Source organism: Natator depressus, chromosome 5 (genome assembly GCF_965152275.1).
Source record: "Natator depressus isolate rNatDep1 chromosome 5, rNatDep2.hap1, whole genome shotgun sequence".
NCBI lineage: Eukaryota > Metazoa > Chordata > Testudines > Cheloniidae > Natator > Natator depressus.
Genome location: NC_134238.1, coordinates 89,153,426 through 89,180,961, shown reverse-complemented (window position 1 = coordinate 89,180,961; position 27,536 = coordinate 89,153,426). Strand labels below are relative to the sequence as shown.

Genomic DNA, 27,536 nt, shown 5'->3' with positions numbered 1-27,536 from the left:
AGGGGGATGAAACTGATATGCTCTGGGGCCTGGTGGAGCTGCAGGAAAGACAGCAGGAGCACAGACCGCCGCTGCAGCCTGTGTAACCGCCCACCCTCCTCCCCAAGTTCCAAAGCCTCCTCACCCAGATGACCAAGAACACGGGGACGGCACACTCCGGGCACCTAACCACACCACCCCAGAGGACTGCCCAAGCAACAGAAGACTGGCATTCAATAAGTTTTGAAGTGCAGTGTGGCCTTGTCTTTCCCTCCTCCCCTCATCAACCACCCCACCTGGTGCTTCCCTCCTCCCCAACCCTCTCCCGGGCTACCTCGGCATCCCCCTATTTGTTTGATGAATAAATAAAGAATGCATGATTTTTAAACAGTGACTTTACTTCCCTGTAAGCCAACCACCCTTCAATCACCGCTTGCAGAGGCAATAGAGTGAACCAAGGGGGCAGGTTTTCATCAAGGAGAAACAAACAGAACTGTCACACCGTAGCCTGGTCAACCATGAAACTGGTTTTCAAAGCTTCTCTGATGCATAGCACGCCCTGCTGTGCTCTTCTAATCGCCCTGTTGTCTGGCTGCATGTAATCAGTGGCCAGGCGATTTGCCTCAACCTCCCACCCCACCATAAACGTCTCCCCCTTACTCACAGATATTGCGAAGCATACAGCAAGCAGCAACAGCAATGGGAATATTGGTTTTGCTGAGGTCTAACCGAGTCAGTAAACTGCACCAGCGTGCTTTTCAACATCCAAATGCACATTCTACCACCATTCTGCACTTGCTCAGCCTGTAGTTGAACAGCTCCTTACTACTGTCTAGGGTGCCTGTGTATGGCTTCATAAGCCATGGCATTACGGGGTAGGCTGGGTCCCCAAGGATAACTATAGGCATTTCAACATCCCCAACAGTTATTTTCTGGTCTGGGAAGTAAGTCCCTTCCTGAAGCTGTTCAAACAGACCAGAGTTCCTTAAGATGCGAGCGTCATGTACCTTTCCTGGCAATCCCACACTGATGTCGATGAAACATCCCTTGTGATCCACCAGTGCTTGCAGCGCCATTGAAAAGTACCCCTTGCGGTTTACGTAATGGCTGCCAAGGTGGTCCGGTCCCAAGACAGGGATATGCGTTCCGTCTATCACCCCACCACAGTTAGGGAATCCCATTGCAGCAAAGCCATCCACTATGACCTGCACATTTCCCAGAGTCACTACCTTGATAGCAGCAGCTCAGTGACTGCATTGGCTACTTGGATCACAGCAGCTTCCACAGTAGATTTGCCCACTCCCAATTGATTCCTGACTGATCGGTAGCTCTCTGGCGTTGCAAGCTTCCAGAAGGCTATCACCACTCACTTGTAAGGGCTACTCTCATCTTGGTATTCTTGCGCTTCAGGGCAGGGGAAAGCAAGTCAAAGTTCCATGAAAGTGTCCTTATGCATGCGAAAGTTTTGCAGCCACTGGGAATTATCCCAGACCTGCAACATTATGCGGTCCCACCAGTCTGTGCTTGTTTCTCGGGCCCAGAATCGGCGTTCCACGGCATAAACCTGCCCCATTGCCACCAGTATGTCCAAATTGCCGTACTCTGAGAGAAAAGTCTGCGTCCATGTCCTCATCACTCTCGTACCGCGCTGCCATTGCCTCCTCGCCTGCTTTTGCAGGTTCTGGTTCTGCACATACTGCAGGATAATGCGCGAGGTGTTTACAATACTCATAAATGCCGTGGTGATCTGAGCGGGCTCCAGGCTTGCTATGGTATGGCGTCTGCAGGAAAGCAGAGTTGCAGCGGAAGCGGTGGCTGACGACTGATGCCACGAGAATAGATATTTATAGAGAATGACGAGAGGACCTGCGAGGTGGATTCATGAGGGCAGGAGAGCAGAGTTGAGGCGGAAGTTAGCACCGCACACATTTCCTGAGGAAGAACACCTGTACCCTGGAGCCCATGACAGACAACATGGAGAAATTCGCTATTGAGACAATAGCAGCAGAGCAGAGTTGCAGCAGAAGCGGTGGATGACGACTGTTAGCAGTCCTACTGCACCGTCTGCTGAAAGCAATATGGCGTCCACACGGAAAAAAGGCAGGAAATGATTGTCTGCCGTTGCTTTCACGGAGAGAGGGGCGACTGACGACATGTACCCAGAACCATCTGCGACAATGTTTTTGCCCCATCAGGCATTGGGAGCTTAACACAGAATTCCAATGGGTGGTGGAGACTGCGGGAACTGTGGAATAGCTAGCCACAGTGCACCACTCCGTAACTCAATGCTAGCCATGGTAGTGAGGACGCACTCCGCCGACTTAATACGCTTAGTGTGGACATACGCAAATTGACTGTATAAAATAGATTCTAAAAAATGACTTCTATAATATTGACTTAATTTCACAGCGTACACATACCTTAGTCTCTGGGATGATATGGGTTGTCTCAAAACTTTCAGCAAACACCATAAAGAAAGTGTGTACAGGAATGGCCTGGTTCTATCTAATGTGAAGTTTCATTTCACCTGGCGTAGAACATGGGTTAGGAAAGAAAACCAGGAAGTGAATCGACAGATTGACAAGGAAGTTGGAAGCTGCCTTGCATAGAAAACTTTAGGGTGAGACCCGAGGGAGTCCTTGCCCTTGTGAAAGACCATATACGGGGGGCCTGGCCTTGAGGACCTGAATCCCTCCTATCTGAAAGGCAAAACGCTACCAGAAAGGCAGTTTTCACCGATAAACAGAGCAGGTAGCTGTAGGTGAAGAGGGAGACTCCATCAATATAATCAATAGTGAAACAGGGTCTCAAGAAGCAGGGGTTTTTCCTGACTGGGGAGTGTAAAGTCTAGAACCCAGGCCTGCAGAGTTCCCAGGCCGCTGACATCTTCATGTTGCCACCCAGCAGCAGCTGTCACAAGCTTGAACTCCACTTGCCCATGCCCAACTGTGGACACAGACCATGGGAAGCAGTCTGACAGGCTGCAGCCCCGTGTCTTCTGACTGGCTCCCTTGCCTATATAAACTCAAGGAGGTATTTCAGGACATGTGTAGGCACCAGCCCAGATCTCCTGGAACTGACACGACCATTCCAGCTCCTTGCTCCTGAACTCCTGGCTTTGACCCTAGCTTGACTTGGACTTCATCTCCTGACCCAGCCCCTGAAACCTGACTCGAACTCTGAACCTTGGTATTGATCCTGGCCTGGAACCTATGGACTCCTCTGCTACTCCCAGCCTCAGGGTTTACCCAGCTCTGACCCTTGGTCCTGACTGCCCTCACTGTGGGATGTGAAAAGACAACGTGGTCTTGTAAATAGGGAGGATTTGCAGAGATCACTGCCAGCTAAACCCTTATCAGGCTTAGAGACAGACCCAAATATTTCAGGGAAAGTAAACTGTCTAATATCACTGCAGTTGGAGCTGCCATTGGAGAAAGGTGTTGCTGAACTGCCTAAATAGAAACATTTCTTTCATTTGGCTTTTTATATCGGCCTGGTTAAAGGTTTTCCACCCTGAAGCAAGATGTCTTGAACAGTAGTAGATCAGCTTCTTTCTGAAGACATTATCCAGGCAGCATTCAAGCTATCCAGTGCAAGGATGTCTGGTTTGGGTACAGGCTCTGGCCTTGTTCTGAGAGTCCAGGTTGGGCAGAACCAGCAAGGTAAGGAGTTTCTCTAGGTCTGAGTACCAAAATTGCCTAGCTCATGCTATCCTGTGTCCCCCACAGTGGACAGTACCAGATGCTTCAGAAGGTGTAACAGAGGTGTGGTATCCATCCTAACCTCCATTAGAGATTGGGCTCCAGCCTTCAGGCAGGAGGTTTAATATTCCTTCCAAAAATTTTGATAGGAAAATACAAGAGGGTTTAGACATTTCTATGGATAACAAGAATATCGAGCGTTCTTGCTAAATTCTTGGCCTAAACAACTTCTTGTGACAATGAGTCCCTCATTTTAATTATGGGCTCTGTGGAAAAAGTATTATCCTGCAATGATTGCAACTACTGAGTGGGCACCTGAAATTTTCTTGGTGGGTTATAAGTCAAAATGGAGCCTTCCGTTTCTGCCTAGCTGCACAGCTGATTCAGAGAAACACTATTTACCTTTCAATTTGATTATCCAGAGAAACGGAGAATAGCTTCACACTTAGTTGGACTCTCGGGCCTAAACAGCAGGGCTTCATGCTCTTCCCACTGATTTTTACATTCCGCTTTGATCCATGTCACAAGCAGGCTCTTTTGGTGTTCAGGTCTTTTGAGTAACAGACTATGCCTAACATTCAGTACAAGACTGCCAACTAAGTCTCAAGCATCCTCCACTAGAAAGAGTTTGATGGGTTCTTTGTGCTCCTCCAGGTTCAGGAAGTGAAGGCAAGACAGATGGAACATCTATCTAGGTCTGATCTTTCACTCAAGTACCGAAGGCATTGAACAGAGCTGTCTGTGACCAACACTGTGGCATCACAAGAACCACAGAACCTGAAGTCTGCCTTAATAATGCCACAGAGGTTTGCAGACCCAACTACTGGTACAGAGGCACAGGAAGGCTGAAAAACACAAGAGCTGAAAAACTAGCTCTGGATGGCCACATTGACACTGGTGAAAAAAACAACTTTTAAAAAAACTAAACTAACCAGGAAAATGCCCAAAAGGACAAAAAAAAAGAAAGACTGATGAAGGAAGTGTTCTAAGGCCACTGATCCTTTGGTGGATGGAAGAAAAGAACAGTAGTGGGGACCATGCTCTTTTTTATGTCAGCATGTAGTTTGGAAGAGTGTATGCCCAGCCCCAACAGACACTACTGGCTAGAAATTTCAGATATCACATGGGAAGTATGAACATTTCCAAAGTGGGGATGCAAATAAACAATTTTGAAAAGAGAACTTGAGTTTTTTTCCACTTAAACCTACAGCTCATTCTGGTCTCCTACATGGATTTACTGATTACATTCAGTAACATGACATTTTCCCTCATACATAAATCCCCAAAATCCAGGAGACAAAGTTGTTTGACAATGTTTGCACTTATTTTCATTTACTAAAACATGCAAAAACTTTCAAGGAGGGCCTTAATGGCTCCCAGTTTTCATCCTCTTGGCGCAATGTAGAACAACTCAGCTTTTCTTTTCCAGCACCTTGTGATAATAGCCTTACCACAATTTTAGTAGGAGCCTGGAACAGCATTCTTATACTTCAGTTTTACTCAAAAAATAATTGTAATGACATCACCACATGAAATATTATGAGTTTCATTTGTAAGAAAGAGATAATAATCTAGTGATCCCAGGGGGGGAAAAGTATCCTGTTCTGAATAGTCCAGTAGGTCTCCCTACATGCTAGTTTTCCATCCCTTTTGAAAAGAAGTCTTACCATAATTAAACTGACTGTTCGACTTTTCACAGTTGATGATGTTAAACCGGTAACCAATGCCTGGCCGCATTCCACTGACTTCAAAATAAAACCATTGGTGATAGTGATTGCTGTTTATATCTGAGTTCAGAATGAGATCATACTCGTTTCTGAAGATTAACAAAGAGAAATAAGTCTTCTTAAAATAAGAAATTTGCAGTATATATGCAAAAGAAATAAATGAAAGATATCTTACTTTCTAATTTGAATAACTTTGCGCAGATTTCCAGACTCAAATTTGGAGTTGAACTTCAAAAACTCCCCCTCTTCTGGCACTGAATAACTTTAAAAAGAAAGAAAAGAAAAAAAAAGACCATTGTAAGTAAAATGGATCTTTGGAACTCATTTGTTAATTCAGATTTTTGATCGGAAATCTATCTAGAATAAATACATTCAGGATTACAGCAAAAAAGGTACAGTATTGTCCTGATTAAGACGACAGGCTTTACCACAGACTTCACATCTACTGTACTTTATCTTAAGCCAGAATAGTTTCCTTAAAGAAAGCAAAATTGACAATCAAATTGAAGATTGTTTTACAACAAATATAGCCTACCTGGGATTATCAAGGTCATACATGATTCTGTCTATAATATCATTCTGATGGATCAGTCTTTCAATATCTTGGGATATTTTTGTCCTGTAGTAAGAAGAGAATCCTCACTTAAAATACATTTTACAACAGTAACTAGAAATGGTACATAATTTGTGTGTCAACAAAGCTATAAACACAAACATGCAGGGCCTGATTTTCAGTGAAGCCTCCATGTCATCCCCATGTGTGCACTTGTGGTGTGCAAGCACCTGCATATACACAGGTGACCAATTCTAACACTTGCATGTGCAGGGGTTGAATCTTCATGTACAAAACCCATTGGGGTTTAACTTTTATGAAATAATTTGTTATTATAATTATAGCAGAAGCTCAGTATGTGATGATCTATATTATTTGGTATTAGTGCTTAAAACTAGGTAACCTTTGAAAATGATTCCGTTATAAGAGCAATTTATACAAGTCCTTCTGTAACTAAAATTATAAGGGATTTTAGGAGGTAGGCCAATGTTTCTCACATGTGGCCATTGTGGCCACGTGAGGCTTTTTGTGCGGCCATGACAGCCTCCTTGGTAGTGACTGGGGGACGGAGGGGGAGGAGAGAGAAGCATCGGCCCCTCCCACTCCTTCCTTGTTGCTCCTTGATGCACCACCCTGCACCGCCGCTGGAGAGAGGTGGGGCACAACGCTGCACGAGCAAGGCGAGTTCTTGACCCACCTTGTGGGGAGGGAGTTTGGGCGGCAGGCTCCAGCAGCGGGACTTCGGGAGCCTGGCCGTGACCCCAGGCTCTGACCGCGGAACAGTGAATACTGACACACACTCACACCCGGCTCCGGCCACACAGCCCTGGCCTCCAGCTGTGGGGCTTCAGCCTCCAAGACCTGCTTCCAGCTATGTGGCAGATGCTGGCCCCCAGCTCCAGTCCTGAGCTCAGGCCGTGAAGTGGCCAGCGCTGGCCCCAGGCGCCAATGACCTGTAGCCCTAGCTGCATGGCAGCAGGCTCCAACCACGGGACTTTGGTGCTTAACCTCTGGCCACGGGTGCTGATCCCCAGCTCTGGCCACGGAGCTTCAGTTGGCCTCTTGCCCGCAGTTCCAGCCGTGCGGTGGCCCCAGGCTCCAGCTAAACGGACCTGGCCCCAGGTGCATGGCAGCAGGCGCCAACCCATAGCTCTGTTCCCGGGCTCCAGCCACGTGGTGGTGGGAGCTAGCCCCAGGTGCTGATTCATGGCACCGACCCCTAGCTTCAGCCACGCAGCAGCGAGTACTGGCTCCTGGCTCAAGCCACGCAGTCCTGGGCTCCGGCACCCAGCTCCAGCCATGTGGCGGCAGGTACTGACCCTGGGCACAGACCCACAACTCCAGTTGTGTGGCAGCGGGCTCCGATCCCTGGCTTCGGCCACGCAGTTCCTGTCCCCAGCTCCGGGCTCTGGCAGTGGGCACTGAGCCCTGGCTGCATGGCAGCAAACACCAGGCTCTGGCTCTGACCACGTGACAGTGGGACTCACCACCCATCCTCATCACCCCTGGTCCCGCTGCCTCCCACTGCTCCACATCTATCCCCCACATTGCCCCGGGCCCTCGCTGCCTTCCCCAACACCGAATCCATCCCACTATCGCCTCTGGCCTTGCTGCCTCCCCTTTTGCCACCATCCCCTCCTTCAGGGAGAAAAAAGTGATATTAACAAACATGCAAGTATCACCTTTCACAGCAGACTTACTAGCTATCTGTGAAAAGTGGTACTTGTATGTTTATTAACATCACTTCTCTCTTTTCATAGCCTCCCAGGTAGCTACTAAGCGTGCTGTGATATTTACAAATATCACTCCCAAACTGGAAGGCAGCATTACTGAGTCTGCCAAAAAAACCGGCAAATATACATTACAATGATGTGGATGTGTATCTGGACACATTTAGTTGTTTTTCCTGAAGTTAATTAAGTATTTTAGGAAAAAGTGTCAGTACAACCATCAGTGAGAGTTGGTGGCTGCAGTCTGAGTCCATCAAAAAATTTGTTGAGAACCCCTGGGCTAGGCTGTGGAGTGAGTGGGTTTCGACATTAGTCTTTCACCTCTGGAGATCTAGGTTCATCTACTGACTGGGTCACAAATGAGAATGAGTTTGGTGGTCTCAGACAAATGCTTGGTGGACATTTTATCTATATTACAAACCACTGCATAATTGGCAGTATCTGTTCAAAGGAGGCGCTGGACTGGAAAAGCTAGAGTGTATATTGGCTGAGCTGTGTGGGAAAACTTGCACAGCAGCTGTAATAAAATAGAAGGAAGCCGATTAACACTGTAGGGTGTTTAGTGCAGTCTGAAAGTGGGCTCAGGCTGGCAATTATCTGCACTTAAAGTAAATGTTGCTGGGGAGAAGATAGGCCATTTCTTGTTAACCTAAGACAGTCTAACCACAACAGTAACCAATCAAAAGAAAATCACAAGCCCAACAAGTTACCCATGTAGCAGGAAAGACTGTCTAGAAGATAGGCCACTGGGACCTAGCTTCAATTCCTGGCTCAGCCACAGGACTTCCTACATGACCTGAGCAAGTCACTTTATCTACCCTATGCCTCACTTCCCTATCTGTAAAATAGGGAAATATTATCCCTATCTCAGCAGGGTATTGTCAGAATAAAATCCATTAATGATGTGAGGTATTCAGATACCTCAGTGACAAGAGACATATAAATTAAAATGATAATGGAAATGGAAATGAACTGGGAAAAACTGCAGAAAAAAAAATAAAGGTAAAAGATACTGGACATTTTTAACCAGCTAATAGTTCTGGGGCTGGAAAAGAGATAGCTGAAGCTATTTGTGTTTAAAAACAAAGGGAAAACTGGAAAAGCAAAAAAAGATTACTTACCTGCAATTCTTCTTCTCTAACAGCAGCAATTATAATAGATTCACACTCTTGGATTTTGGTCTCAGGCACGAGAAGCTATCTAGCCATATTTAGAAGCTATCTAGCAAAAGAATTTAGAACTTTGGGATAGTCATGAGACTGGTGACTCATGGATCTTGAGTGATCATCCCAGCTTCCAAAATACCTGATCCTTAAAAAGCCCTAAAATGTACGGTAAGAACATAACCCTCAAATCTCAGGGTATAAAAGAGCGGGTGTATATCTAGTAAACATTAACTTTAGCAAACTTGAACTACATTCTTCTCTGAAGGGGAGTTATAAGAGGATCCATGATTCAGTTAAAAAGCTCAAAATAGTTTCCTCAACAAAAATCATTTGGTCAATCCCTAGACAGATCTGCTTCACAATTCTTTCCCAAGTCAACAAACAAAAAGCAAAAAAACAGTGCATGAAAACCATGATAATGGATTACTTACACCTTCTTCCTAGATAGACTAACAGTGTCTTTGCATCCCCACCTCCCACCAAAATCAGACTCTCCTTGTTCTGAGGAAAGGGAGCTATTTATATACCCAGCCCCACTGAAAGCAGAACTTGTTAAAACCCTTGGAGAATAGCCCCAGCTGCCCTTCTCTGTTAGGGCTTGTCTACACTATGCAACTTTGAGCGACAAGGCTGTGCTTTTCAAGTACCTGTGAAAGACAGTTTTGTTGACAACATCACAGTGTAGACAAGCCCTTAGTCTGGGGGGTGGAGGGGGAAGGGGTGAGTGAGTGACTCACCCAACCACATAATCCCAGTGTAATCCCTTTGTACTGAGTAGAGAGAATAGAGTTTTAGCCTACTCTGCTCTTGGAATTCCAGTCTTGGGTCCTGAACACAGACAGCGGCATGAGTTTCTTCCCCAAAGTTCCAACTGCCTCACAAAGCCAATTCCCCCAGCAGTCCCATCTCCTATCCTACAGTAATGCTTAACTTTAGAAACTTAACGTTTACTGCTTGCACCCTCCATTTATTTTCACATTAAGTTTTAAAGGCAGTATTTCTCATTTCAGAAAAACTTTTTTGGTAGCTTAACATTCAGATAGCTTTGATTACAGAAAATTATACCAAAAACTTCTTTCACAATAGAACTTCATTTCCTTGTTTACTAGTTTGTACCAGCTTGTCATTTGCTTTCAGAATAATTTTCTTTGAAAATGTTTTTAGAGACAAGACTATAAACAAAGTTGATAATTTTATACATTAAATATGAATTTCTCATTTGTATATTCTTGCAACAATTGGTCTTTCAAAGAAATATATCAACTCACCTCTGCACACCATAAGGTCTTTCTAAGATAGGCTCCTTAAATGGAGGTGGAATGTGACCAAAGTAATCTGGGTAAGCCACTTCTGAATATTCAGGAACAGACTTTGTGTTTTTCACAATCTCAATATAAAGATCAGGGTCATGGAGTGGCAATGTATCAGGCACCTCAAGCATCACTTGCTCCCCTGATGAATGCGAGCTGGAATCATCCTCTTCCTCAGGATCAACACCCGTGAAGCACAGCTTTCCCAGCTGGACAGATCGTCCCTCAAACAAAACACTTCCACAAGATGAAACATGCTGGCAAGGTTTATTACAAGTGAGTGAGGTAAGGCTAGTTTTGCTTTCTTTCTTCGTTACACACCCTGTTTTGTAATACTGTTCATTTTTTGAAGTATTCTGCAGAGTGATCCTGTCCAAGCCTTTCACTATTTCATAGGTTAGGCACTGGCATGACGAAAGCAGTTTCTTTTGATCACTTTGCTGCTGTAAACTATTGTCTTTGTTGCTATCTTTCTTTGGCAAATCCAAAAAGGCTGGCCTTTTATTACACTCCCCTGCTTGCAAGTGATTGCTCTCTTTCATAGTAATTCCCTTGACTGAGTGATTTGCTTCTACAGACTGCTCCTCTCCTGCCGTAGGAACAACAATAGGTCCACCTAGATTTGCATCAGATGCAAAAGGCTTTGGTTCCTTGGAGACTAAGTCATAGTCCTTTACAAAAAAAGAACATGATTAGGAAACAGTTTTTCACATTTTAAAAGTTTGTTTGTATTCACTTATAAAAGGACGCTTTTCCTTTCCATGATTTTTAGTGGCAATAAAACAAGTATATTTTGGAATAAGGTATTCAGGATAAACATAATCCTAAAAAGTTTGCCTGTTAAGCTACAGAAACTTTGTAAAAGTTAACCTATTCCAAATGAAAAATGCCATGCCACCACCAAAATGAGGCAGTTCTTCAGTGACATCCCAAAACCTCCAAGTAATATTTTTTAAATTGTGCCATGAAATTAAAAAGGTGTGCAGCATTTAATCACATTGCAGATATATAATATTGCTGACATAAGAACTAGAAAGGTTCATCAACGTCTTTGTCCTCTCATTAAAACAAACATTTCCACTTGATCAATTTTTACCCGTTTGCTTTCCAGTTTTTCCAATATTCAGATATTAAACAAGAAATAAAAATGTATTTCCCTCAAGTTTTGACTGTTTCCTAGTCCCTTCTCTCATGCAGATTTAGCAGTGTCCTGCTGTATGAAGTTTAAAGGAGAATAGTTAGCTCTTATATGATAATTTTCATCTTTAGATCACCAAATGCTTTACAAAGGGTGGGTAATCATCATTATCCCTATTTTAAAGCTGGGGACAATGAGGCAAAGAGATCAAGTAATTTGCCCAAGGTCACAGAGCAAGCCAACAGCAGAGCCAGGAAGAACACAGGTCTCCTGTCTGCCATACCAACAGTCAGTCAAAGTCCTAGGGAAACTATACACCTTCCTCAAAACCCCAAGAAACACTTTTGCCATAAGAAGTCAGACAAAAAGTAGCTATGAGAAGTCATCTTATGGCAGAAAGATATTTACTATTTCAAACATAAGTCTCTCATGTCATCAGATATGTACACGCAAACAGTGGGAAAGTGCTGAGCTATTCATAGCTTCCAAGGCCTGAAGGGAGCACTGTGATCATCAAGTCTAACCTCCTATATAACACAGGCCATAGAATTTCCCCAAAACAAGTCCTGTTTGAACTGGAGCATATTCTTGTAGAAAAAAAAATCCAATCTTGATTTAGAAGAAGTTGTCAATGACAGAGAATCCACCACAACTCTTGGTTAATTGTTCCAAAAAAATGTACACCCTATTTCCAGTCTGAAATTGTTTAGCTTCAACTTCCAACCACGGGATCTTGTTATACCTTTGTCTGCTAGACTGAAGATCCCATTATCAAGTATTTGTCCCCTATGTAGGTATTGATAGGCTGATAGAGTCATCCCTTAACTTCTCTTTGAGCTTCTTGAATCTATCACTAGATAGAGCTATCACATTTTCCAATTCCTTCATCATTCTCATAGCTCTTCTCTGAACCCTCTCCAATTTATTAACATCCTTCTTGAATTGTGAGCACCTGAACTGAACATAGTATTCTAGCAGTGCTTGCACCAGTGCCATATTGAAAGGTAATATAATCGCTCTACTCCTACTGTTCATGCACCTAAGGATCACACCAGCCCTTTGGGCCACAGCACTGCACTGGGAGCTCATGTTCAGCTGATGATCCACTATGACTTCCCTAGTCTTTTTCAGAGTGAGCGACGCCCAGCTTACAGTTTCCAATCCTGTAAGGAAGGCCTATATAGTCTTTGTTCCTTACATTTGGCCATATTAAAATGCATATTGTTTGCTTCCATGCAGCTTACCAAACAATCCAGATTGCTTTGTACCTGTGACCTGTCCTCTTCAATATTTACCACACCCCCAATTTGTGTGTCATCTGCAAACTTTCAGTGTTGGTTTTATATTTTCAACAGAACAACTTTACACCAGTTTAGACATATCAAAGTTACTATTTTATTTTTTTAAACAAACAGTAATTTTTTCTGATTAGTTACAGCAAGATAGACACTGATTTATAATCTTAAAATAAAACTCTTATATTGCTACTGTCACTAGGTAAGCTGAAAAATGATTGGCACTAGTGACTAGCTCAGTAACATAATTAAGACGTAGTATAAGGTTAAAAATGACTCAAAATGGTATTCTGGAGTTCACAAATCATTGCTTCAATTACTCCATATCAACTTTGATTAGTTTACAAATAAAAATTTGTTGCTGATTATACAGATAGCTGATACTGCAATAATAAAAGCTGTTAGTGCATCACATAATTACACACGAATGAGATGCTTGAAGTACTGTTCTATTCTGAAAAAAGTGTTCATACAAAAAAAGGGACACCCTCTTACATAACAGATCTGCTGTTATTTCAGAGCCCTCTTTACACTTGTGCCAAACACAGTTTTTACTCTTTTCTCTTATTAGCACAGCCACCATAGCAAGGAGAGAGTGACTTGTATCCTATTCTTTCATGTGTATCAAAAAGATTTACTAATATTTTAAATTAGTTATATCTGTGTAAAACCACTGGAGGTGATGGGTTTACAGAGGCAATATAAAATTTGACACGAAAGACAACTTCAAAACTACAGAGTTAAATATGGCATCCAGTTTGGCCTACAGAGTTTATTAATTATTATTATTATTATATGTGGTGTTGAATAAGAGAGGAGGAAAAACTCAACCTGTGCTCCGAGTCAAGTTGATTTCAAAGGGCAAGAAAAATAAAAATGTAATTTTCTTTCAAGCCAAGGAAGTTTGTTCTGGAAGTTATTGAGACAAACATGGAATCCCCTGGTACCATTTTTACATTTATGATTCAGAAGAGATCTACAGTTTTCAAACATGCTAAAGTCATTTTCATTTAGTGTCATGAACACCCCCTCATAGTACCTGCTAAATCAATTGATTACTTGGAGCCTAAAGTCAATAGGGGCTCTTGTGACCATTTCCCTTTTAGCACAGCAAACATCATCCTAGCACTAAAAGCCAGCATTCCTTGTTATTTAAAAGAATATATAGTAATCTATGGTAAAATACAGTGTTCGTTACCAAGCATACCCTCTTTTCACATGCTCAGAGCATTCCATATGAGGATTCCATCTACAATCATAGAATATCAGGATTGGAAGGGACCTCAGGAGGTCATCTAGTCCAACCCCCTGCTTGAAGCAGGACCAATCCCCAATTTTTGCCCCAAGTGGCCCCCTCAAGGATTGAATTCACAACCCTAGATTTAGCAGGCCAATGCTCAAACCACTGAGCTATCCCTCCTCCCGAGGGATGTCCTTCCCCACACACACACACACACACACACACACACACACTTTTCTCCCCTACCTCCAAGTGTGACCAAGACACCATGGGCCTTTTTTAAAATTATAAATACAGACATGGGGTAGTTATGCTTGCTATAAAAATTATTCCCACACAATAACTTTAAACAGCTGAATTTAGCTGTTTGGCATGTAAGCAAGACGTACCCCATTGAGGACTATGATCAAGTTTGAAAAGGATGGGTTAGAAGTTAACAGTTATGAACAGTTAAAAACAGAGCATTCAAGATATGCAGTAAAACAATTAATTAAATCTAACATGCTTTACCTTAAAGTTATCGGCAAGTTCTGGGAAAAATTGTTCATACATTTTTAGTTCTTCTATGGGTCGTCCCAATTCTTGCCTTGGTTTCAGTTTGTTAATATCAGTCTCTATATCATCGTTCTGCAAGAGCAACAGAAAAAGTTAAATTCTCAGCTAAATTACAAAAAAGAGCTTCAAATCTAAAAAACAGTTATATATTAAGCACTGCTAATAGTTTACATAAAACAGATACTAGCATACCAATCTGATTTGTCTGCAGAAAACCTTGGATATATCACCACATGTATGTCAAATTTTCCTGCCTGTATGCAAATATAGTACGTGTAATATATTTCTCAGGTGAAATCATTCAAGATGAGTACAAAGTTATGTGGGCTACAGATTGGGACAGAGATTGTGATGGGGGAACTAATGAGTTGACTACAGATAGGATATAAAATCATTTAACTGCTTACTCCATTGCTTTGGCTTACGGCCTACTCTAAAAAAACAAAAACAAAACAAAAAACACCAAAGTTAAGTAAGGTTTTGATGTACAAAATTCCCCAGCTTTAATAAGTATGTTTTAATTCTGGTAGTTATTCACACAGATACTATCAGTATTGATGCATATTGTACCCTGTGTAATGACTCAGGCAGAGCTGTGATACCTCAACAAGCGCTTCCCTCTCCACCATCCCACTTCTTGTAGTGGCCCTGAAGAACTGCATTTCTCCTCCATGTCCGGCTGTGTTGCCCCATTACAACTTAATATAGTCCAGACTTCTCTCATGCTTCACTCCTACTTTTCCCTCTTTCCATTCCGTAACACCCCTGCACCTTACCACAACTTCACTTTCCTACAACATTTGGCTTTTAAACACTGATAATCTGTTTATCAGTATCCATTTTAAGGACATTAGGCAGAGGGGCTGCAAAAGAAAGGGCTCTGGATGGGATGACAAAGCATCAGGATTGCATAAGAGGTATGGGGGAAAATCCTAAAGGAGGGTCATGTGGAGGTGGGAAAAGTGGGGCTTGATATTGGAAGGTGAGAAACTTCATTCCGACAAAAAGCATGCATGTTTAATGTGAAAAAGTTCAGATGTGGCCCATGGCCACAGTTATTATCTGAAAGTAAATGCATGCATATGTACAGTTCATGGGGATTCTGGTTGTTTAGGGAGGAATGCAAAAAGTGCAGACAACAGAGCAACACTTCAGAGGGAACATTTTAAATGTTTCTGCTACGAACTACATGTAAATTCAATTGCCCTCTGAAGAGTCAGTGTGCCAACATCTGGAGATATTAAATCACTGATGTGTGAAACAGAGATATTTTAGACCTACCCTAGGTAGGAATCTTGATTCAACTTTAACTACCGAAGATTTTTTTTTTTTTCCCCCCAAGAGGACATAAGGGAATAAGACACCCAACTTCCATTCATTTTCAGTGGACTTTTGGCAACTATCTCAATGTGCATCTCCATTACGCCCCTTTGGAAATACCAATTGGACTCACTACTGATATCTCCTTAATACATGAACACATAGTTATGGGTATGGCGAAAGTGAACTTTTAAAGTAACGAAAAAATATGTTGATAGTATAAATCTGCTCCTTTTGATTGGGTCTAGTACTAACCTTAAAGAGTTGGTCCTTATCTTCATTTTCAATCTCACTTTCTGTTTCGATGTCATCATTGTCATCACTTTCATCTACTACGTCATCCACTGCGATACAAAATGCTCTATAAGTAAGGCAGATGTAGGTTTTCTACAACATGTACATTCCAGAAGAAAATGTAATGTGTAAAACTTTCACTCACCAACTGAAATCTGTCAATACCACACAAATTAAACTTCTATGAAACATGTGAACGCTAAACATTACCAGATTTATCAGAGACAGAAGGCTCAGCTGGCAATACTGCAGAACCACGTATTACATTTCTGTCTAGTAAGAACATTTAAAGATTTTTCCACTTTTTAAAAAAATATATTCACATAGAAAACGTTCAACATATGCACTGAAGACACTTTGGACCAACTCCTCAGGACCAGGCCTTCTCTGCTCAGCATGCGACTACCTCTTCCAAACAGGGCTGGGGAATTTAAGTTGCCTTTCTGGACACTTTGCACTGCTAGATTTTGGACTGGATCTGGCTCCAGTAATATGAAGGAAAGGACTTAACATTTTTAATTTATTTCAATGGAAAATAAACGAAGGTAAGCACATTGAACTGTTTGCATGATACAATTTAGGAACTTTGGGCTAAATTCACTGCTGGTACGAGTGGGCATACTACAGTAGCTTCAGTGCATATGTATTTAGTTACACTATTGGTGAATTTGGCCTATTATGGATCATAGAAAATACTCTAAAAATTCAAATGGATTTTGTGCAGGAATTTTGCAGATTTTTAGTAAAAGATCATTTAGGCACTCATTCTGTTGATTGGTTCCTTAATGAATGCAATATTAGTGCCTATTTGGACATTTGGAAGAAAGTAAATTCAGCCCATAGCCACACACATGCAGACGAAATTGTTGTCAGCTAACCTGCACATAGTACAGAAGATAGAATTTCACACTCCACTCCAAAACCACAGACCTACCACTGAGCTGAAGGAGAATCTATATTAATTCACTCTCCCCAGTGAGCCCAAGCTCTAGAGGACTAGATAATCACAAACACATGTGCAAGTCTGATCCATCTAGCAGAGAACAATGTTAAATATATATAAAAACAAAAGCCAACATATTACCAACTGACTATACCTTCAGGAGGCAAACTGTACATCTGAGCCACAGGACCACTAATAGGGATAACTGGTAGTTGGAAATGAAAAGTACTTTTAATAGTTGGTAGTGGAAGACGGTTTTTAGGAAAACATTTTCTCATTATTAAACTTGATGTGTTGACTAGAGGATCAAGAGTTCTCACAGCAAGGCAATCCTGTTACAAAAAAGAAAGAATGAAAACAATGGAATGCAAACTACACAACTGTTCTTAGAAACATACAAACACTGCATGTGGAACATACAAAAGACTAGAATATTTTAGATTATATTGCCACTGGAAAACTCCAGAACAACATGAATTTAATATAAAAATAGTTATACTAAGGTACAACTAAGTTTTTATGACAACTTGAATAAATGGAATATAAAAGAATCTCTGCCTACTCCATTTGACTGAAACCTGTAGATCCTCCTGCTACACCTTTATCATTTGGAAGAGAATTCTCTTTGGAGCTCAGAGTCTCTCCATTGGTAGCCTAAATTACTGCCAAGAAGTATAAAACACTTCCATCACATGGCTAAAGCTGGAGAGAGGCAAAGCCAAAGAATGAGACCAAGCACAGAAGTTAAACTTAATTCTTGTAGCAGGGCAGAGTACTACCACCACATGGAACAGGACCGTGACAATGATGCACTACCTTAGTATATGATTTCTGCTTTACATCTTAGGATGCAAAGCAGAAGACACCGGGAGACCTTCAGCATTCAACTAGAAATGGAAATAACCCCTACAGAGAGAGTCCCCACAAGGAAAGCAATAAAATCACATATCAATTCACATAGCTGGTGGTGTACCAGCCTTGACAGCTCTAATTCAGCACAGAAAATTTGGTTATGCACAGACGTAAAAAAGAGCCAAATATACTTTTACCAGGAATAGTAGTTTACAATGTACACTGTAACAATTCAATGGTGAAAAGCAATTTAACTGTTTTGTTTAACTTTTGATCTTAGAAGTTGTCTTGTAGAAAATAAATGCTAACGACTGAGTCATGAGATCATTTAAAACAGCATACCCATAATAGCATATAGAAAAAAAATCATGTGCAATCATAGCAAAAAAAGGAATTAAACTCACTTGGGAAGTGTTGTAAAGAATTTTCATCCCATTGGCATCAATAAATGCTTTCCTTCCCAACTTGATATTTGTAACACTTTTAATACACTGTAAGATTCCTTTACGGATCAGCATGTGTCTGTGTCGACTATCATGACGGTGCCAGTCTACATAAATTGTTAAAAGCACATGGACATATCCTCTGTCTACTGCTCTCCTGGCATTTGTTTCTTAAGAAAAGAAAAGAAATTAAAGATTGCTAAAGCATATAATAACCTAACTTGTTTTCACTAATCATCATCAGTCGTAAATATTATTTTTAGTTCAAGTTTGAAGCTAGCAACTTCACTTGTGTTCCATTTTATAGAATCATTATGGTGACAAGCACTCCAGTCATCCGTAGTGCAGTTTCCCTTTCTTCCACTGAATTTCATAAGGCATGTTCCACAAAGTAAGTTTCTACATTCTCTAGACATACCCGTGCATGCTTTGCTACTGCTTTCTATATCAACACACAAAGCCTGTAACTAAGTCATTCTAAAACACATACTTAAGTTGGCTGAAGAAACTGTATTCAGTGAATACTCATATTTGACTCACTGCTCTATTGTGATTGAGCAGAATATGTAAAGAAGGAAGGATCAAATTTCCTAGACGTTCTAAGCCTTGCAGTTTATTTAAACTGATGTAATGGTGACAGGCAGCACTATGATAGGTATTTGGCATCAGTGTTTCCTTTTTAACTTAACGTTTCCATGAGTTTATACATTTCTATTAATATTTGCTCCACAATAACATTTGGTGGAAAAATGATAACTTTAGGCTATTGAAAATTTTTATTAAAACCCCACTTCAAAAATAAATTGGTTTGAACAGTAAGCTAAATGTGCACCCAAAACAAGAAGTTTTCTGGTTTATATAGCTCACAAATTATTTGTTTTACAAAACAGACATTAGCAAGCAGTAAACGTAGACGTGCTACTTTTAAATTATAATTAATTTGAAAAACAATTACACTATTTTGTAAATATTTTTGCTATGAATATATTATATTCATGTGACTGACACTCCAGGTCAACCCCCATATAGAAATTCTATTTATGGTTTACATTTAACAATAGAACAGGCTTAGAAAATACTACTTGTCTGAAGACTGATTGCAGTGATAAATATCAACGGTTTGTTTCATTCCTCAAACCTGACTCTTCATTTAACTTCCCTAGTTTCTTCTTAAGATTCTGCTTCACTAGTTAACAGGCACAAAGTCAGTAAAACTAGTAAATCAAAATCACATAAAATGTGTATACATGCCTACTATATATGTTTACCTCACCTATAAAATGTAAGGCAGAGGCTACAGACTTCAGATGTTTTTCTGTTGCTCACACACTCAAATTTATGAGTTCAAGCCTCAAAATTTTCAAACATAGCAAAATAATTGAACTTCAGTGAAAACTAGTTTCCTGATTAGATAGAAATTTTAAAATTCAAGTTTTTCAACTGAATATGTAAGAAATTGGTGGCCAGGATACAGTAATACAGAAATCGCAGAACATAAGTGATTAAAATTATTTCAACCAAAAGGAAAATTCTTCGGCAAGATACCAGGACTTTAATTTCCCTAGCTACAGCTCCATTTCAGAGCTGTCACCAAACACCACTTACTTCATGACCCAAGACCTATTTAATTAGACAGACTATGGGAAGACAGTATATACTTCAGTGCCATCTTCTAGAAACCCGATTGACACAGATGGCAGTTAGGGCTGGGGAAAGAGTCCTGGACTCCCACTATTGAGGTTGAGGGGAAAACAGAGTGTTATAACACACAGTTTTGCAATCATAACTAGAGAGATCTTTACAGACAATCACTAGTTTAAGATTTAGCAAGGCACTTCTATTTTCTTTTACATTTAAAATCTTAGAATCATAGAATATCAGGATTGGAAGGGACCCCAGAAGGTCATCTAGTCCAACCCCCTGCTCGAAGCAGGACCAATTCCCAGTTAAATCATCCCAGCCAGGGCTTTGTCAAGCCTGACCTTAAAAACCTCTAAGGAAGGAGATTCTACCACCTCCTTAGGTAACGCATTCCAGTGTTTCACCACCCTCTTAGTGAAAAAGTTTTTCCTAATATCCAATCTAAACCTCCCCCATTGCAACTTGAGACCATTACTCCTCGTTCTGTCATCTGCTACCATTGAGAACAGTCTGGAACCATCCTCTTTGGAACCCCCTTTCAGGTAGTTGAAAGCAGCTATCAAATCCCCCCTCATTCTCCTCTTCTGCAGACTAAACAATCCCAGCTCCCTCAGCCTCTCCTCATAAGTCATGTGCTCCAGACCCCTAATCATTTTTGTTGCCCTTCACTGGACTCTCTCCAATTTATCCACATCCTTCTTGTAGTGTGGGGCCCAAAACTGGACACAGTACTCCAGATGAGGCCTCACCAGTGTCGAATAGAGGGGAACGATCACGTCCCTCAATCTGCTCGCTATGCCCCTACTTATACATCCCAAAATGCCATTGGCCTTCTTGGCAACAAGGGCACACTGTTGACTCATATCCAGCTTCTCGTCCACTGTCACCCCTAGGTCCTTTTCCGCAGAACTGCTGCCTAGCCATTCGGTCCCTAGTCTGTAGCGGTGCATTGGATTCTTCCATCCTAAGTGCAGGACCCTGCACTTATCCTTATTGAACCTCAGATTTCTTTTGGCCCAATCCTCCAATTTGTCTAGGTCCTTCTGTATCCTATCCCTCCCCTCCAGCGTATCTACCACTCCTCCCAGTTTAGTATCATCTGCAAATTTGCTGAGAGTGCAATCCACACCATCCTCCAGATCATTTATGAAGATATTGAACAAAACCGGCCCCAGGACCGACCCCTGGGGCACTCCACTTGACACCGGCTGCCAACTAGACATGGAGCCATTGATCACTACCCGTTGAGCCCGACAATCTAGCCAGCTTTCTACCCACCTTATAGTGCATTCATCCAGCCCATACTTCCTTAACTTGCTGACAAGAATACTGTGGGAGACCGTGTCAAAAGCTTTGCTAAAGTCAAGAAACAATACATCCACTGCTTTCCCTTCATCCACAGAACCAGTAATCTCATCATAAAAGGCGATTAGATTAGTCAGGCATGACCTTCCCTTGGTGAATCCATGCTGACTGTTCCTGATCACTTTCCTCTCATGTAAGTGCTTCAGGATTGATTCTTTGAGGACCTGCTCCATGATTTTTCCAGGGACTGAGGTGAGACTGACTGGCCTGTAGTTCCCAGGATCCTCCTTCTTCCCTTTTTTAAAGATTGGCACTACATTAGCCTTTTTCCAGTCATCCGGGACTTCCCCCGTTCGCCACGAGTTTTCAAAGATAATGGCCAAGGGCTCTGCAATCACAGCCGCCAATTCCTTCAGCACTCTCGGATGTAACTCGTCCGGCCCCATGGACTTGTGAACGTCCAGCTTTTCTAAATAGTCCCTAACCACCTCTATCTCCACAGAGGGCTGGCCATCTCTTCCCCATTCTGTGATGCCCAGCGCAGCAGTCTGGGAAATGACCTTGTTAGTGAAAACAGAGGCAAAAAAAGCATTGAGTACATTAGCTTTTTCCACATCCTCTGTCACTAGGTTGCCTCCCTCATTCAGTAAGGGGCCCACACTTTCCTTGGCTTTCTTCTTGTTGCCAACATACCTGAAGAAACCCTTCTTGTTACTCTTGACATCTCTTGCTAGCTGCAGCTCCAGGTGCGATTTGGCCCTCCTGATATCTTTCCTACATGCCCGAGCAATATTTTTATACTCTTCCCTGGTCATATGTCCAACCTTCCACTTCTTGTAAGCTTCTTTTTTATGTTTAAGATCCGCTAGGATTTCACCATTAAGCCAAGCTGGTCGCTTGCCATGTTTACTATTCTTTCGACTCATCGGGATGGTTTGTCCCTGTAACCTCAACAGGGATTCCTTGAAATACAGCCAGCTCTCCTGGACTCCCTTCCCCTTCATGTTAGTCCCCCAGGGGATCCTGGCCATCTGTTCCCTGAGGGAGTCGAAGTCTGCTTTCCTGAAGTCCAGGGTCCGTATCCTGCTGCTTACCTTTCTTCCCTGCGTCAGGATCCTGACCTCAACCAACTCATGGTCACTGCCTCCCAGATTCCCATCCACTTTTGCTTCCCCCACTAATTCTACCCGGTTTGTGAGCAGCAGGTCAAGAAAAGCGCCCCCCCCCTAGTTGGCTCCCCTAGCACTTGCGCCAAGAAATTGTCCCCTACGCTCTCCAAAAACTTCCTGGATTGTCTATGCACCGCTGTATTGCTCTCCCAGCAGATATCAGGAAAATTAAAGTCACCCATGAGAATCAGGGCATGCGATCTAGTAGCTTCCGTGAGTTGCCGGAAGAAAGCCTCATCCCCCTGGTCCGGTGGTCTATAGCAGACTCCCACCACTACATCACTCTTGTTGCACACACTTCTAAACTTAATCCAGAGACACTCAGGTTTTTCCACAGTTTCGTACCGGAGCTCTGAGCAGTCATACTGCTCCCTTACATACAGTGCTACTCCCCCACCTTTTCTGCCCTGCCTGTCCTTCCTGAACAGTTTATAACCATCCATGACTGTACTCCAGTCATGTGAGTTATCCCACCAAGTCTCTGTTATTCCAATCACGTCATAGTTCCTTGACATCACCAGGACCTCCAGTTCTCCCTGCTTGTTTCCAAGGCTTTGTGCATTTGTATATAAGCACTTGAGATAACCTGTTGATCGCCCCTCATTCCCAGTATGAGGCAGGAGCCCTTCCCCTCACAGACATTCCTGCCTGTGCTTCCTCCCGGTATCCCGCTTTCCCACTTACCTCAGGGCTTTGGTTTCCTTCCCCCGGTGAACCTAGTTTAAAGCCCTCCTCACTAGGTTAGCCAGCCTGCTGGCAAAGATGCTCTTCCCTCTCTTCGTAAGATGGAGCCCGTCTCTGCCCAGCACTCCTCCTCCTTTTTTTTATAAATGAAACTTTTCACAAATTATGCATTTCTGGTGTGAAATTACATGCCTCAGGAATGCAGAGAAACAAAACGCAAAGGCCAGCACATTCAGGACGTGAGAAACTTATCTCAAAACGAACACAAGCAGAATCTCAGTTTACATAATAAAAAAAATAATAGAATCATAGAAATTTAGGACTCGATAGGTCACGAGTCAGTCCTGTCTCGGTGCAGGGGAGTAAAGCATTATCTAGACCATTCATAACAAGTGTTTGTCTAACCTATTCTTAAAAACCTCCAAAGACAGAGATTTCACGAACTCCTAGGTAATTGGATCTACTGCTTAACTACCCTTACTATTAGGAAGCTTCTCCTAATATTTAACCTAAATCTCTCTTACTGGTCAGTCCTCTATGAATAAGGAGAAACATCTGTCACCCTCCTCTTCATAACAACCTTTTAAAAACTTGAAAAACTTATGTCCCCCCTCAGTCTTCTCTTCTCCAGACTAAATAAACTCAATTTTTTCCAATCTTTCCTCATAGGACATGTTTTCTCAATCTTTATTCATTTTTGTTGCTCTCGCCTGAGCTTTCTCCAGTTTGTCCACATCTTTCCCGAAGTATGGTGCCCATTACTAAACACAGTTGCCCCCTTATGGCCTTATCAGTGCTGAGTATAGCGGAATAATTACTTCTAGTGTCTTGCTTACAGCATTCCTCCTAATACAACCCAGAATGATGTTCACTTTTTTGCAGCAGTATTACACTGCTGACTCATATTTAGTTTGTGATCCACCATAACCTTCAGTTCCTTTTCTGCAATACTCCTCCTTAGACAGTCATTTCTCATTTTGTATTTGTGCAATTGATTATTCCTTCTTAAGTGTAGTACTTTGCATCTGTCCTGACTGAATTTCATCCTATTTATTTCAGACCATTTCTCTGGTTTGTCCAGATCATTCTGAATTCTACTCCTGTCCTCCAAGGCGCTTGTAACCCCCACCTTCCCCAACCCACAAAGTTTAAATGTGCTCTATGCTACTATCCAAAATTATTTATGAAGATATTAAATTGAACAAGACTCAAGACTGATCCCTGCAGGCCCCCCTTGATATGCCCTTCCAGCTTGACTGTGAAGCATTGATAACTGGCTGGAAAACCTTTCCTAGAGAGAAGTAATGCATCCACCTTATAGTAAGTACATCTAGCCCATATTTCCCTAGTTTCCTTATAAGAAGGTAATGTGTTACAATATTAAAAGGCTTACTACAGTTGAGATATATCACATCTGCTTCCCCCCCCCCCATCCACAAGAAGGATATTAGGTTGGTTTGACATGATTTGTTCTGGACAAATCCATGTTGACTGTTATGTATGACCTTAATCTTCTAGATGCTTACAACGGATTTGCTCCATTATCTTTCTGGGTACCAAAGGTAAGTTGACTGGTCTATAATTCCCTGGGTTGCCCTTATTCTCCCTTTTTTATAGATCGGTACTATATTTGCTCTTTTCCAATATTCTGGGACTTCTCCTATCCTCCAACGGTTCTCAAAGATAATCACTAATGGCTCAGACAGCTCTTCAGCCAGCTCCTTGAGTATTCTAGGATGTATGTTGTCAGGCCCTGCCAGCTTAAAGACATCTAACTTGTCAAAGTAATTCTTAACTTGCTCCTTCCCTATTTTAGCCTTCTAATGTATTTGTTAAAATGTTTTCTTGTTACCTTTTATGTCTCTAGCTAGTTAAATCTTTTTGTGCCTTAGCTTGTCTAATTTTGTCCTTACATGCTTGTGTTTCTTTATATTCATCCTTCGTAATTTAACCTAGTTTCCCACTTTTTATTTAAGCCATACTTCCTGTCCATCAAGTCTCTTACCATACTTCCTATCTTTCCTACACACATCATCATTTAAGGTCTCCTGTTCTGAAAATACACATCTCAGCTTCTTAATTCTCCATAAATCTCAGCTTTGACTTTGCATTTACACAGGAGCAGACCAACATTATTCTGAGCTAACATTTCCTTCCACTGGCATTCTCTTAGGGATGAAGCCTAAAAACTACTTACTACTACAGTCCTGAGAGCCAGAGGCAGGTGGTGTACTAAGCTGATCAAATGTGAGGCGAGCTAGCTCAGTGCAAAATGGAGCAGAGACCTTATCCAAATGAGCTTCCAGTCAAACCCCTGAAGGTGTTCTACATACCCCTTGATCACCTCTCAATGCCTACCCAATCTACTGAAGTTCTACGACGACGATCGCTTGCACACAGTTCTTGTGAGGGAAGAGGATCATGACCCTTAACCAGCAGTGCAAGCAGGGCGGTATGGTCAGGTACACTGTACAAGGAAGATATTTATAGCTGATACAGCATACTGATACGGAAAGAGGAGCAGCAGAAGGTGGGACCGCTGAGCAGCCCCATGCCCGCAGCTCCTCCGATAGAGCTGTACCGTGCCTTCCATGCAGGGTCTCCATCTGTAGAGCAGCCCCACCAGAGGACAGGGCTGGGGGTAGTACAGCTGTGCTGGAGGAGCTGCGGGCGTGGGGCCACCCAGCGGCCCTATGTTCTGCTCCTTTCCACGCTGCAGTTTCTGGGCGAGTCCTGTGGTCAGCCCTGTCCTCCGGCAGGGCTGCTGCTGTACAGACAGAGGAGACCCTGTGTGGAAGGGCTGGGGGCGATACCGGTACAGCCGTGCCGGAGGAGATGCGGGTATGGGGCTGCCCAGTGGCCTCACATTCTATTCCTTTTGCCACTGTGGTTCCGAAGGCGCAGCGGGAGGACAGAGCCTCCCCTCTCCAGGTAAGGGGGGGTGGATCATGGGGAAGAGGACGGGGAGAGCATGGGGGCCCCGGGCTGGGGAGGAGTCAAGTGAGAACATCACATACCCTCGCTCCCGTGGGTTCCCCTGGTACCGGTAAGAAATGGATTCCACTTGCACCACTGCCCTTAACATACTTGAAGAGTCAGTGGGGGTAGAATTTGTTGTCATCACTCTCCTCTCATGCTTAGTTACCACTGGAGAAGGATGGGTCCTGTCACTTCCCCATAGCTGCACGTTAGAGCTATCACCAAAAAGGACACATACTCCAGACCCCAAGACCTATTTAGTGACAGCCTGACTATGACGGAGACTACATTTGGTGCCATCCCCCCAGCATCCTCACTGACACACATGGCAGTCAGGGCTGGGAGGAGATGGTCACAAACTCTACTGTTGAGGGGCATGGTTGAGTATTTGGAAAAAAGCTTCTTCCACTTCTCAGGATCCAAGTCAGTCCCTACCTAAGTCAGGTAGTCTCTGTGCTGCATAACTGGATAAAGAATTACTATGTATTATACATGTGGCAATAATGAACAGAACATATTAACGATGAATTTCAACTTAAATTCTACATTTCCTGGCTTCTCTTTGTTTCAGCCAGACTCTTAATATTATTTTAATCTAGTTTTTATATTTGAGTAAAAATAGTTTCTAGTAGTCAAACACTTACTTGATTTTAGCAATGCAGCAAGTGTGTCTAAAGCAACCCTGTCAACATAAAAAGAGAAACAACAAACTAGTAAATTTAATCTACAATGTGGTAAAGCCATACAAAATTTTTTTACAGGTGACTGATGTATGAGGGAGGTGTGCAAAGGTAAAAGGCAACTACCACCATAACCACAAATTTTAAGATTTTGCTACATTGCTCTGGACAGGCCTTAATAGAATCTTGGGTTTGTTGTGGGTGGAAAGGGGTGTTCTTCCCTTATCATTTAACTGTCAAATACTAGGAAAGATTTGATTTTAAAAAATATTTTCCATCAAAAAGGAAGTTTTAAAAGCACCTTAAATTTTTGAATATAGTATGTTAAAAACTTTTACTCACTTCATAAGGCCAGTATTCTTTTTACTAAAAGGGCCAATGATCTTGAACATCAGTTCCACAACTCCATTTTTCCCCAAGGATACTGCATTTACAGCTGAAAGGAGTACAAATTAAAATAAATTTTGTGAAATAACGTACTATGAAGATTAGAATAATCTTGAAAATTTTGATTTGCTGAAATCAAAATTAAGCAGAGGGCATTTACAAGTTGAATTTAGATAATATACACTATTATCTAAATAAATAATATGCACTGGTTCAGTGTCTGAATGGGCTCAGTAGGAAGTCTGGTATCAAGCACTGCACAGACTATTATTTCAGAAAAGCAGGCACTTGCTAATATGCCATTCACTTTAAAGAGGCAGCAGAATCATTGCAGGAAGGTGCAGGACTGTGGATCTCACAGAAGGGAATATACATTAGTGTTGGCAGAAACCCCTGCTGTTGCACATGCACACTGAAGTGTCTGCTGGTTTCTATTTCAGGTCAA

The 27,536-nt window shown here is 42.2% G+C and overlaps 1 protein-coding gene across 4 annotated transcripts in view; it reads right to left on the bottom strand.

Moving 5' to 3' along the window:
- Positions 1-27,536, bottom strand: part of AGTPBP1 (ATP/GTP binding carboxypeptidase 1) — a 171,614-nt gene that overhangs the window by 58,534 nt on the left and 85,544 nt on the right. For all 4 annotated transcript variants that reach the window (XR_012639595.1, XM_074953172.1, XM_074953170.1 and 1 more), the window contains 10 exons: positions 27,047-27,140; positions 26,669-26,706; positions 18,208-18,416; positions 17,106-17,283; positions 15,970-16,058; positions 14,350-14,466; positions 10,125-10,837; positions 5,943-6,026; positions 5,583-5,669; positions 5,348-5,496 (listed from right to left, as the gene is read on the bottom strand). Coding sequence is in view for 3 of the 4 variants with exons in the window: in XM_074953172.1 (XP_074809273.1) it covers positions 5,348-5,496; positions 5,583-5,669; positions 5,943-6,026; positions 10,125-10,837; positions 14,350-14,466; positions 15,970-16,058; positions 17,106-17,283; positions 18,208-18,416; positions 26,669-26,706; positions 27,047-27,140 (1,758 nt within the window). In the remaining variant the exon portion in view is untranslated. The remainder of the gene's footprint in view (positions 1-5,347; positions 5,497-5,582; positions 5,670-5,942; positions 6,027-10,124; positions 10,838-14,349; positions 14,467-15,969; positions 16,059-17,105; positions 17,284-18,207; positions 18,417-26,668; positions 26,707-27,046; positions 27,141-27,536) is intronic.